This window comes from Syngnathoides biaculeatus, chromosome 5 (assembly GCF_019802595.1).
Source record: "Syngnathoides biaculeatus isolate LvHL_M chromosome 5, ASM1980259v1, whole genome shotgun sequence".
Taxonomy (NCBI): domain Eukaryota; kingdom Metazoa; phylum Chordata; class Actinopteri; order Syngnathiformes; family Syngnathidae; genus Syngnathoides; species Syngnathoides biaculeatus.
The window spans coordinates 15,414,569-15,428,404 of NC_084644.1; the positions used below are offsets into that span (position 1 = coordinate 15,414,569).

General features: G+C 41.9%; 1 protein-coding gene across 3 annotated transcripts in view; it reads left to right on the forward strand.

The window, feature by feature from the left end:
- The first annotated feature begins 669 nt into the window (after positions 1-669).
- The window catches only part of LOC133500245 (sodium- and chloride-dependent transporter XTRP3A-like), a 33,103-nt gene continuing 19,936 nt past the window's right edge, over positions 670-13,836 (forward strand). Inside the window, exons 1-2 of one of the 3 annotated variants that reach the window (XM_061818682.1) lie at positions 670-1,709; positions 12,938-13,078. In XM_061818682.1, the coding sequence (XP_061674666.1) occupies positions 1,586-1,709; positions 12,938-13,078 (265 nt within the window). In that variant the 5' untranslated portion in view covers positions 670-1,585. Of the gene's footprint in view, positions 1,710-7,355; positions 7,436-7,464; positions 10,017-12,937; positions 13,079-13,836 lie in introns of those variants that run through there. The other 2 variants (XM_061818684.1, XM_061818683.1) reach the window with 2 other exon arrangements.

Consider the following 13,836-nt stretch of genomic DNA (forward strand, 5'->3'; position numbering starts at 1 on the left):
GCTAGCCATGGCTCCAGCCGGGCACAGATCTCGTGAAGCCTCTGGTTTATTACCTGAAGAGCAACCTCCTTCAAGTACAGCCTTGGAACTGTAACGAGCAGCGGATGGCTTCTGAGTCGGCTGGGTCCATGTCGTGGCCAGATGGTTCTGTCACAACCAGAATACGAGGACAGACCCAAATGCACGACTCGGTGGACAGGAAGGCAGTTGGAGGAAAGTCTTTTATCATTCCGACGTCGAAAGCCGGGGAGTCAGTCAGAGCAAGCTGTAGAAACATGAGCAACAGGTTTACGGGGTTGGTCAGGAAACAGGCGGAGGTCGGTACACGGGGATTCGGCATCAGGAATGCGGAAGTGCGGGAACGAAGCATGAGCGGCGACGATCTGGCAAAGATAGACCGTACACTAGGGTTAATTACTGCAGATGAGGCGCAGGTGTGCGCCTCCCAATAAGTGCAGGTGTGCGGGGACCCACACAGCTAGGGCTGGACCGGCAGGACCATGGCAGGTGCTCCCTGGGTTCCCGCCCACATAATTCTCTTGTTGGGTGCCCCTATCCGCTCTCTCACCCTGCCTTCCAAAAAATAAAGGACTTTCTCCAATCCGCGAAGTTGACTGGGACTGGCTGCATCTTGGGCCCTGCGGGTTCTGGGGGGCTTCCTGTTTTCTTGCTATTGGGGGGGGGCGGGTGGGTGGTGGAAGGGCAGTGGCTTGGGGGGTGGCATTGGGTCCCTTCGGCAACTGCTTAGCGCTCAGTTGTCGGGGAGCCACGGGTGGGACCGGCGTAGGATGTGTTCTATCTTCTCGGTTGCTTTCGGGTGAACCCTTGGTCGTAGTTTCTGTCCTCGATTGATTGGGTGAGGTCCATCGCTTCTGTGTTGCAAACACAACAATGATAGAACATTTCTTTCAGTCCTTTTGCATGCACAATGGTGTGAATTCACTTGAATGTATCCAGAGGCACACCCCTGGGTTTTTTTTTTGTTTTTTTTTTTTTACTGTCTGGGACTCCTGTGCTCACTTATTGCAATCAAGAATTCATGCATACATGAAGAGATTCTTGTTCTATACACCTCCATAATTAACTTAGTCAATCCCACCACATTTCAGTTGTTTAGCCTGGTTCACTGTCCTTGTCTTGCATGCTTCTTCTCTTGTCCTTGTCCTATTCTTCTTTCACAGGGTGTAGCACTACAGTCACACGTAACATTCATATATTTTTCTTTGTTGTAAATGTATTTTTCTTATTCTGTTTACAGGTTTCTGCTTTGTCTTTGTCTTTTTTTAATCGCTCTCACCAAATCAAATTATTTTCTGTTCGACTGATTTACTCTGATCTTCAATAAATCTTCAATTAAAATATGAAGAATGCACAGAGGAAGCTCAAAAACTCCACGTTGAGATCTGAGACCCAAGGATAAGTATAATTAGAAAGTAAAGCAATTTAATGAGATCATGGAGTGGCTGGCTTGAGGCTCCACCCACTGGTTCCAAGTTCAAGTTCCAATCAGGGAGGTGTTAAATGCCTGCAGGCTGTCGGGTAGGTCACATATGCTGCCGTACAGTCACAGAGGAAAGAAGCATACATGGAAAAAGATAGTCGGCCCAACTGGGATAGCCCCTTGCAGTTCCTCTTGGCCTGTGTCTCCTATGCAGTTGGACTGGGCAACGTGTGGCGTTTCCCTTATCTGTGCCAGATGCACGGCGGAGGTAAGACCAAATTTGTCCTCTTCGTCATGAAGGAAATGCTGTTCTGACACCTTTTCTTAGCCCTCAAATCACCAAAGTCAGATGTCCTTATAATATTTCACAAGCTGAAAAAATATATATTTCTGTTTCGTTTGCACATGATTAAAATGTGGGAATTGATGGAATTGTCCCTTCTTTTCCTGACTTTAACACATTTTAATCACAAGCAATCGATGTGTGTTTGAATGTAGTAAATTCAAAAGACTTATTCAGTGTACTACTTTTAAGTTCCAAACTAAATACGTCTTCTAGGGCACTGCCTAGAAGCAGTATAATGAATAAGACAGTAACTGTATAATTGTAGCTTATTCTTTTACTCATAAAACTGAGTACCCAAATTGAAAGTGACAACATTGGGTATGGAAGAGGGAATATGCTTGTGGAATAGAGCAGTGAAATGTTGTTGTTTGACAAAGGTTGTTAAGGTTTGTAAGATAAGTAATTTTTTTATTTGTTTTTCATTTATGTAATTAATTTTGTGTGTGACCTTAACTCCATTTTCATTTTTATTTGCTTGCGATAAGAGACAAGCCATCAGAAAAATTACTTGGTTAAATGATAACATGTGGCTCCCTGCACATCAATCAATCTGGAATTTCTTTAAAAAAATAACACTCTGCATACCTTTCTTGATCAGCTGACCTGTCAGTTTATTGTCAGCCACTACGCCCAAACACATTACCTGAGTGTGATCTATGTTAATTATTTCAAAATTCGAGTGTTCTTTTTCTTCCTTCAACTCAGTTTTCCCCGCAATTGTCCTCCTGGCAATTCTCACTGTTAATGTGAAAGTGAAAAGTGCAAATTCATAACCCCTCCTACAATTCTAAAACCTTTTTATAGTTTATTACATGACTGGAGACTCTTTTTTCCATTTAATAACTTATTTTGTCAGATTTTTTTATTTATCTGTGTCATAATCATAGATACCAATATAATGTGCTTAAAAGTTTGTTGTTATTACTATATTAATTGGCTCATTGTCTAGAAGAAAATAGTTTGAGTTCCTTAACATATCTAATTTAATTTTTAACAGTTTCGACATACAGTATGTGTAAGAGAGATGATATGTTTGAAGTGGATAGATTTGAAGACACAGATTAAGACATAATTCCTGTCATGTCAAGAAGGTGGGTTGTAAAAGTTTATAAACAAACCTTTATCAGACTGAGTTGTTACAAAGTTGAAGCAAGCTGTAAACCTCAATAACATGTCATAAACTAATCGAGCAGAACCATGGAGTGACATTTCAAATAAACGAGCTCAATACAGCGCTACACAGTAGAGGTAGGTGATAACACCTAATGACAATAATAGAAAAATACGCATAACAACAACATGAAATTGGAGATAATTTTATCTAACAAATTTCTACATATCCATCCATCCATCCATCCATTTTCTGAGCCGCTTACCCTCAGGAGAGTCGCAGGAGTGATGGAGCCTATCCCAGCTATCAACGGGCAGAACGCATCCTGAACTGGTTGCCAGCCAATCGTAGGGCACATGGAGACAGACAAACAGCCGCACTCAAAATCACACCTAGGGGCAATTTAGAGTGTCCAATTAATGTTGCATGTTTTTGGATGTTGGAGGAAACCGGAGTCCCCGGAAAAAACCTGCGCAGGCACGGGGAAAACATGCAAACTCCACACAGGCGGGGCCGGGTTCGAACCCCAGTCCTCAGAAATGTGAGGCCAACGCTCTAAACAGTTGCATTACCGTGCTCCCATGAATGACATTTAGAATTCAAAAAATTTAAGAAATGTATGTGACTACAGTAAAGAAAATAAGTATGTGAACACCCTACTATATTGCAAATTCTTCCACTTAGAAATCACGGAGGGGTCTGAAATTTTCATCATAGGTGCATGTCCACTGTGAGAGATTTAATCTAAAAAGAAAAATCCAGAAATCACAATGTATGATTTTTTTTAAACTATTTGTGTGATACAGCTCCAAATAAGTATTTGAACACCTGTCTATCAGCTAGAATTCTGACCCTCAAAGACCTGTTAGTCCGCCTTTAAAAGTCCACCTCCACTCCAACTTAATCAGATGCACCAGTGTGCAGTTGTTAGCTGCATAAAGACACCTGTCCACCCCATACGATCAGTAAGACTCAAACTTGTAACATAGCCAAGACCAAAGAGCTGTCCAAAGACACCAGAGACAAAATTGTAAAACATCACACGGCTGGAAAGGGATCCAGAGAAATTGCCAAGCAGCTTGGTTAGAAAAGGTCCACTGTTGGAGCAATCATTAGAAAATGGAAGAACTTAAACATGACAGTCAATCTCAATTGGAGTGGACCCCCATGCAAAATCTCACCTCGTGGGGTCTGAATGATCCTTAGAAAGGTGAGGAATCAGCCCAGGACTACAAGACAGGACTTGGTCATTGACCTAAAAAGAGCTGGAACCACCGTTTCCAAGGTGGTTGTTGCTAATACACTAAGACGTCATGGTTTGAAATCATGCATGGCACGGAAGGTTCCCCTGCTTAAACCAGCACATGTCAAGGCCCATATTAAGTTTGCCAATGACCATTTGGATGATACAGAGGAGTCATGGGAGAACGTTTTGAGGTCAGATGAGACCAAAATTGAACTTTTTGGTCATAATTACACTAACCATGTTTGGGGGAAGACAATGATTAGTTCCATCCAAAGAACACCATCCCTAGTGTGAAGCCTGGGGGTGGTTGCATCATGCTTTGGGGGTATTTTTCTGCACATGGTACAGGACAACTGCACTGTATTAAGGAGTGGCTGACCGCGGCCATGTATTGTGAGATTTTGGGGAACAACCTCTTTCCCTCAGTCAGAGCATTGAAGATGGGTCGTGGCTGGGTCTTTCAACATGACAATGACCAGAAGCACACAGCCAGGAAAACCAAGGAGTGACTCCGTAAGAAGCATATTAAGGTTCTGGCGTGGCCTAGCCTGTCATGAGCCAGGCTGGACCACGGCCAAGAGGGGCGTGGCCACTGCCCTGGTTGGTGGCACCTTTCGTCGCCCACAGCTGTTTTATATTGGCACTGTAATTAGATGCTGAATTTAAGTTGGAGTTTTGGTCACTGGCATTGGCCAGTTCGTTATGTTCATTGTACCCTGAGTCTGTGAGTATGCTTTGTGCTACAAAGAATAAAACCCACTGATCACCATCTCCTCGCCATGAAATCCTGCATTTGTGTCCTCCCGTGGACCGTGACAGAATGAACTGGCCAGAACAGCATTCAGCAGGGAAGACGCAGCGTCACGGGGCACGTCGACGGGGACGCCGCCTGCCTGAAGATCAACCATCTCCTATCCGGGTGGGCTCCGTTATGTCATCCGCCTTGCCTCCTGTACCATCCGTGTACCACGATTACGTCCCGACCACGACTCGCTCTCCACCTTATGTATTTTTGGACTCAGAGGAAGACCTGAATTTATATGACCGACTGCCTGATTCTGACTCGGATGACGAAAGTGAATTCTCCCTCCCGGTAATGAGTCTCGATGACTTCATTGCGTGGTCCAGGTTCTGAGTGCCTTCACCCTGTGAGTCTAAATCTTCTTCCTCTAATCCTTTCCTGGGAACCTGCTTGGCCATCTATCCGAGTCCTCCGTGTGGCGGTCAGAGGAGACGCCCAAGCAGGGTGCTGCCTGGCGTCTTCCGCAGCGCAGCGACCAAGGCAACCAAGCCACAGTGGCATCCCGCTCCAACGACGGCCGAGCCACAGCCGACATCCGCCCACATTTCGCCGCCGACCAAGCCACAGCCGACTCCTGCCGACCCGCCGCCAACGACCAAGCCAGTGGACACTGTATCAACCGGCAAGCCTCCGCCACAGGGGGAGGAGGGATTTGCAACTCCCGAGGTGCAGTGACGCGAGGATCATGAGGTCATCTATCGCGAGTTGCGGGCGGAAATAGAGAGGTAGAGTGCCGAACTTGCGGTCCTCACGGCCCAAGTTCGGCGAGAATTAGATAACCGGCTAAGCTACGCCCACGTCGCGGTTGCAACAGACTCGCTGCTGACCCACGCTCATGTTGCGGGGCAACTGACCCGCTACCGAGCAAAGTCCACGTCGCAGTGGCCACAGACCCGCTGCTGCGCCACCCCCACATTGCGGTGGTGATGGACTTCCTGACAAATCACGCTCACACCGCAGTAGTAACGGACCCACTACCGAGCCAAGTTCACGTTGCTGTGGCAGCAGATCTGCTGCCGCGCCACACCCATGTCGCGGTTTCAACAGATTTGCTGCAAACCCACGCTCACGCCGCTTTAGCCACCGATCCGCTACTGAGCCAAGCTCACGTTGTGGTGGAAACAGATCCGCCGCCTCACCACCCCACGTCGTGGTTTCAACAAACAGGCTGCTGACCCACACTCACATCGCGCTATCCCCCGACACGATTCCGAACCTAGCTCACGTCGCTGGTGGCAACAGATCCGCTGCCGTGTCACACCCACGTCACGGTGGTGACAGACTTCTGGGCGAGCATCGAAGTTAAAGGGTGGAATTGGCGATCGAAGATAAGCCTGCCAGAGTGCCTCCAATGTGTGTTTTCCCAAAAAACTAAACTCAGAAAAGAATTGCAGAGGGCTTAAGTTCAGAAGATGGAGTGAAATGTTGGACCTCTGTAATTGCAAACAGAGGCAACTGTATCAAATATTAACATTGGTTTTCTCAGGTGTTCAAATATTTATTTGCAGCTGTATCACACTTAAAAATCGTTAAAAAAATCCTACCTTGTGATTTCTCGATTTTTCTTTTTAGATTATCTCTCTCACATGATCTCCATGATTTCTAAGTGGGAGAACTTGCAATATAGTAGGGTGTTCAAATACTTTTTTTCTTCACTGTATGTTGTACTCAATTAGTCTTCATTGACTATATGTTTGACTGAGAATATGAATGTTGTTTTTGTTTTGATGTTGTTTTGGTAAGTAGTCACTTTAAAAGATTCACCCTCATCAACAGTATACTGTACACCTTATTTGCTTGTCTTTATAAGGTTTATAGCCAATAATATTTCTGGTTCCAGTGTCTTGTCAAAAATTGTATGCATCCAATACACAGTAATGCTCTCACTGTAGTCATGAGTTCATTGGCCATGAGTGTATTTTGACTTAAATGTTAATGGACCTTTCCGACTGTAGGAATAATTGTGATCATAATTATCATACATTTGCTTCCAATAAAGAAATACTTTGCTCTGCCGTAGATAACGTGGCAGCCTCCTAGCAGGAGATAGCAAGAACAAAAACATCTAATCATCAGAACTGTTAGAACTGCTGCCTGTTAAAGAAATGATGACCACACATGTATTCAGCAATTTTCCACACACGCACATGAACAAACATGTACACTTTGTTTCAAACTGTTTTGTGTGTCGTCTCCTTTTTGTAACATCCATGTAAATAAGGGGCGTCTTAAAACTAAATAAATAGAGGTGCTGAGGAGAGGATAATCAGAAAGTGCAGTGGTGAATTGTACGAGACAGTTCCTCTCCTCTCTCCTCGCGAGACTTGAACTGGTGTCTTTGTTTCCTTTTTTGTCCTGTTTAATGAATGTCTGATTGGTGAACCTGACATTTACATGGTCCTTCGAGCCGGATCTCAAGATACCTGAGGTTTCCAGGGGCCGAGTCGACGTCCAGGCAAGTTGAGTGACAACTGTTTGAGGATGCAGAGGTAAGAATTCTCTGCCACTTGTGGTAGAAGCTTGAGAATTACCTCAAACGGAACGTAATTGTCACCCTGTTCAGGGGGAAGTCAGTATAGTTACCCGAGGTGAACCACTGACTCCAACAGGGGAAAAACAAATAGCAAAATAGTTCATAAATGGTAAAATAGTTGAAACACAACATCTGAAAAAAACCCAATAATAATGATGTGTAAGGACTAGAAGTTTGTAGAAAGCAAATGTCCTACTAAAACAAAACATCTAAATTTGTGGATAACACAATATGACTTTGCTAGCCAGCTCAACATACACACAAAAAATATATATAGTTAACCTGCAGGATAAAATAGTTGAAACACAACATCTAGAAAAAAAAATTATGTGTAAGGACTAGAAGTTTGTAGAAAGCAAATGTCCTACTAAAACAAAACATCTAAATTTGTGGATAACACAATATGACTTTGCTGGCTTGCTCAAAATATATAACACAAAAAATATATATAGTTAACCTGCAGGATAAAATAAGAGAAACACACAGACAAAAAAATAACCCCAAAAAAAAACAACAAAAAAAAGGCTGGACTCAAGATGATGTGAAAACGGCCATAAAAGGTATCACATCTCATAAAGTTGATGTAACATAATTTGTCCTGGGAACGGAAGACTTGAGAAAATCTTACCACTTAAATGGTGTGGAAGTACAACAAATTTGGATGACAGCAAAGTACTTTCTCACAGCAGCAGGGAGTTCAAGGGTTAATATGCGCATCTCTGCTAGATTTAGAAAAAAAAACAAATTGTTCTGCCATTGGAAGAGCAAAATAAAATAACAATGAACCATTTGAAGAATATATAATTGGAATGACTGCATGTTTTAAAGCAAACAGAGGCATTCCTGAAGATCACACTCCAGGGAGTGTGTATCAAGGGCAATTAAAAATATGCTCTTCATCCAAATTCAAATAATCCTACAAAACAATGGATTGAAAAACATTGGGTTGACAAACCGACTGGCAGCCTGTAACATTACGTTAACCAAGCACTACACGCAGAAAGAGTGGTACAAAATAAGAAAAAGAAAGTTGACAGCTTTCTGACAGAGGAAGGAGAAATTTATGGAACTTTATGCGAAACATTTAATAATTGTGGCCGCAGATGAGGAAGAGAGCAGCCATCTCCCCATCAAAAATGTCACAACTAATGGTCCCAAAATGCAACTTTTTAATTTGTCCCATATGTTTTTTGGGAAGAGATGGCTTGCTGAAACTAGGACTGCGCTTAATTCCCTCTCTGACAGGAAAAATAAGAGAAAAAAGAAAAAAAAGGAATTACTGGGAGGACAGTTAAATATCTTACAAAATAGGAATCCAGCACTCTATTATTACACCTTATATATTCCAAACAAACCTCCCACAAGAACAGGAGATTTCTTGCTGCAAACAGCTCAAAACATGATTGAACAACCACAAAATGATGTAGGAAGTGACTCATTGCATGTGACAATGTAGTATAAGATAAACTTATAACAGCCCACACCAGACAAAATCATGATTATCTGTACTCAGATGGTATATCAGTCGTGGTGGCAGGAACAAGACTGACTGACAAACTAAATGCACTACACAAGGAATGGACACCACCACACACGTCATTACAACAGGACTGGGAGAGTTTGGGACAATTTGTTTTGGTGGTACGAAATGTTCCTGATTGGACAGAAAAAGAACCAGATTTGGATTGGGACGACTGAACTGTACAGACAATATATTATTGGAAAGTCTTAAACAATCTGAGACCAGATGCTGCTGTATTCACGGTGGAATCACAATCTACACAGACAATACTGGAAAAATAGAGGAATAGCGACAACTACAGGGAGCACAGTGACATATGCAGAGCTACTACAAAATTTGCTCATAGCAGTTCAATTACCAAAAGAAATAGCCATATGTAAATGTGCAGTACACACATCAAATACAGACAAAGAATCATTAGGAAGAAATGGATTTACAGATAAAACAGCAAAAGAAGCAGCAAAACCTTTATGGGATTAGCTGACCATGTAACAAATGAAGACATACTTTGAGATGATGTGTTAAACAAAATGCAACAACAAAGCTTACCAGCAGAACTAAAAATGTGGAAAAAATAAGGTTCTACATTACAAAATGGGAATTATGTCAGCACAAAATTCTACCAAAAAAAAAAAAAAATTAAGTGGGCGGCAATCTTGAGACATGGGAAGTCTCTGTCAATCACTTGTACAATAATAGCCAATCAGGTAGCCGCATTGTCTTAACCCCTAGTTTGACTCGTCCCTCTTGTTGCCATGTCCCACAAGCAATGCTGGTTATCGGTCGCGTGTGGTTGGAAAAGTTAATGTTACGAACAAAATGGTCCTCAGATGCGCTTGGGGAACGTGCAATTCTGATGAAAGATATCCGGGCTAGGTTACAAGGAGCCCGGTTGATTAATTTTCCAAAGCCTAAAACACAGTTGAGGAAGTGTCTACGATGGATTAAGGCTCGCGGAAGAGCGCACGTACAACTAAGTGTGGACAACAACAAACACAAGGCTGTATGTTCGAAGGTAAGTGATGGAGAAGTATCTTCTCTGAGTTTGATTTCAGTATTATCAGTGCTTTGTACATTGCAGGAGAACAACTTTCACTTTGTTAGTGTATCACTGATCTGCTGAATGAAGTGTGTAATGTTTTATGCCGACGAGTCGGGTTCGTAATATGTAAATGTGCAGTGCGATGCAAAATAAATGTCTATTTGCGTAATTATATCACATCGGAATTTTAAGACATAGCACTGGGTTCCATTACGAGCCAAGTCAAATGAATACACCGCCTCACTTATAAAGACTACAATGATATTACTCGTGATCTTTCCAGGTAAAAAGTACTCACCCTGCTTTACATGCTCAGTACGATTCCAAAATTTTATCCTGTTGGATATCAATATGAAGTTTGTGAGGCGTTAAACTTTTTTGCATCAATTGCCAATGTTTCAATGTATCTCTGACATTGCGTCCTGCTCCATCCAAAATCTTAATTCCGTGTATGTATCCTTGCGTGAAATAGTTGAGTCCTCTCTGTAGAACTCTCTTAGACAAGTTCGACGAATTTGGCAGAAAACATACCCCAATATTACCTGGAATACGCGTTAGAGGATGCAGTTCAAACCAATTATGTTCCGTCGCCATTTTGGAAGATTGTGGGGCATGGCATCTGTCGCTAATGGGGGCGGAGCAGAAGATCGCCAGTCAGAAATGGTCCATTATGTTGAACCTCAAAATATAAAACTCTCATGAGTTTATTAAAGGGCTACTTGTGGTAGATAATACAAAGGATTTTTTCATGTTTAATTGAGACCAGAACCACCTGCGAAAAGTGAAAAACCACAAAGTAGGGGGGCATGTATGTATATTATGTGTACCAGAATGTTTATATGTAAACAGTATTTGTACTTTGCATATCTGAGACAAATAGAGGTATTTAGTTAAATCCATCCATTTTCTTAGCTGCTTATCCTCACAAGAATTGCAGGGAGTGCTGGAGCCTATCCCAGCTGCCAACAAGCAGTATTTCGTTAAATCATTAATTATAAAACCTTATAAATATATACAGTATTATAAATTTACAATACAAATATAAATTACAAAACATTAACTGTATTATATCCCTGTTTAATTACCATTCATCACTCGGAGACTTCTGCTGGAGACAATGGTGATGTTTGTGTACGTTTGTGTATGTGGGTACCAGAATGTTTAAAATAAGTCAACAGTACAGTATTTATATTTTGCATACTTGAGACACAACAATGATATTATAACAGTTCAAGTGTCTAGTGAAATCTCTAATCATAAAACTTTTTGCTGCACAATAACACTTTTATTGCAGTATTCTCCGAGTGAGTACGTTAAGTGGGCATCTCCAGAGTGGAACAGAGTCCAAAAGTACTTGAAGTACTCACTCGGAGAATCTTCTGCTGGAGGTGCTGGCGGTGTACATAGCTGAGTTTTTTTACCTTTGAGATAAGGAGTTCGTTTTTGTTTGTGCATGTGGGTACCAAAATGTTTAAAATTTGGAAATAGTACAGTATGTATTTATACTTTGCATATTTGAGACAAACATTTTCAACAGTACAAGTGTCGAGTTAAATTTTTATTTATTAAAACTTTGTGCTGCACGTCAACATTTTCATTGCAGTATGTGCGTAATTAACATTCATCACTCAGATAATCTTCTGCTGGAGGTACTGATGGTGTAACTGAGGTTTTTATCTTTGAGAAAAACATGGTGCTCTTTGTTTTTCCTTCTCCTTCAAAATTCCCCTGCACAAGGACATAACCCCATCAACACAATTACTAAACTCGATATCTTGTACCATATTGTCATCAATGTGCAAATTCTTCCTCCACATAACAATGAGCAGCATTGTTGTTATCAGAGGAAGCCTCACCATACAGAGGCACTCTTCTGAGACCGTAACGCTTCTGAAACTTATCAAACCAACCTTTGCTTGGCGAAAAACCTCATCCTCGAGGGGGAGAATCTATCCTTGCAGCACTAGTACTGGCTTGAGGTTCATCAGCACTTTCTTCAACCTCTTCATCATCACCACTGGGGTGGATTGGACCGTAAAGGGCTTCAGCCTTTGTCCTGATCATGTATGTGTCCAAACTCACCTCCTTTTTTCTGCGATTCGCTATCCACAAAGCTAACGCAGCTTCCATTTGAACAATCCTCTTAATTGGCGGAGTCACCACTTGTTTTTTCCTTATTAAAAGTGATTGAAGTGGTTTTACTGATGTTTGCCTCATCCTTCTTTACGTAGTGCACCGTGGATTCATTCACGCCCTAATGGCACTCCACAAAATCGTAACTTGTGCCGTCTTTGATCATTTTCAAAATGTTTACTTTTTCGTTGATCATCGTTGTCTTCCTCTTCCTCTTGGGCGCTTCGGAGGAATCTTACACATCAGCACAGCGCTTCAGCGGCATTGTGAACACAAAAGATTATCACAGACATTTAACGGCATAGAAAATGGCGGAAAGAAAGGACAGAGCAAAGGGTTGCACGGATGTTGCTGGGTGAGGCTTTGATGATGCGCAGCTAATCAGCCCATGAGATAAATCAACAAATACTTTCATTGGTCAATGTCGCCCCAGGGACCAATCATGCGACTTGTGTCAATGTGTCTTTCCGCAATGTGCCAATATGGCTGTATTTTGTAGTTTATTTTTTGATCAATTTGGGGGACGGGGGGGGCGCGAAGCACTGAAGCCGCAAAAAGTGAAATGCAAAGTAGCGAGGGAACCCTTTAATATACTTTAAAGGGGCAGTAGTCGCTCAACTACAAAGATTTGAGCTTAGGAACTTTTAGAATTACAGTATTACATAAAAAAAACTATGAAACGTGAACCAGCTACAAGATAGTCTTAATTTCCCCTTCGTTTATCAAACCAACTAAGGTCTCAATTTGCTTTCCTCCAACAGGGGGTTTCTTGATTCCATATCTGGTGATGCTGTTTATTGTGGGTGTACCCTTTTTGTACATGGAACTCGCCATTGGTCAAAAGATGCGCTTGGGAAGCATCGGCGCCTGGTCCGCCATTAGCCCTTATTTGGGAGGAGTCGGTAAGTACTTGAAACATATTGTTACAATTATAAGATACATAACTAACTACTTAACTTCTGTACTGTAAAAAGTGAAAACACAACAAATTACTGTATTTCAGCAGCCTTGATGTGTAATGAACTACCAAAAAGTGCATAACTAATGCTCCATGAAGCTCATTCTTTCTTCCCATCCATTAAACACAGCTGACTTTGCAGTGGAGAGTAGACTGTTCATTTATGAACAACGTTGGCTTATTGTGACTTTAGCGAGACAGTAATGTGAAAAGGAGCCACGGCATGTGTCACTCTGTTGTAATGTTTTTCGGTTCAATGGGCCACCATCACATTTTTCTCCTTGTCATCTTTGGCACCCTAATGTGGTGGAATTACCCACTAACAAATGAAACATAACCCATGTGTAATCTTTGAGATGCTTTCTGAACAAAGGTCTCATGAAATATGCTGAGTTCTTGTAAGATTTGATGAATGTCTGACATGATGATTCAAACTTGAAGTTTGGAGGCCTATTTTATCCCTAAATTCTGAATATTGGAAGATTCAAGATGATGCAGAGTAAAAATATAACAGAAGCACAAACTTTTTTTTACGACACTAGTCTTCCTCCACTTATGCAAAGATTATAACAGATAAAAGAACAACTTCAAAAATGGCACATCTTCGTTTCCTTTTGGCTTGTCCCGTTCCATTTTTCATCCTTTGTAGTGCCTTTTGAACTTCCCCAAAATAATCATTGCCACTTCTTGGTCCTTCACACT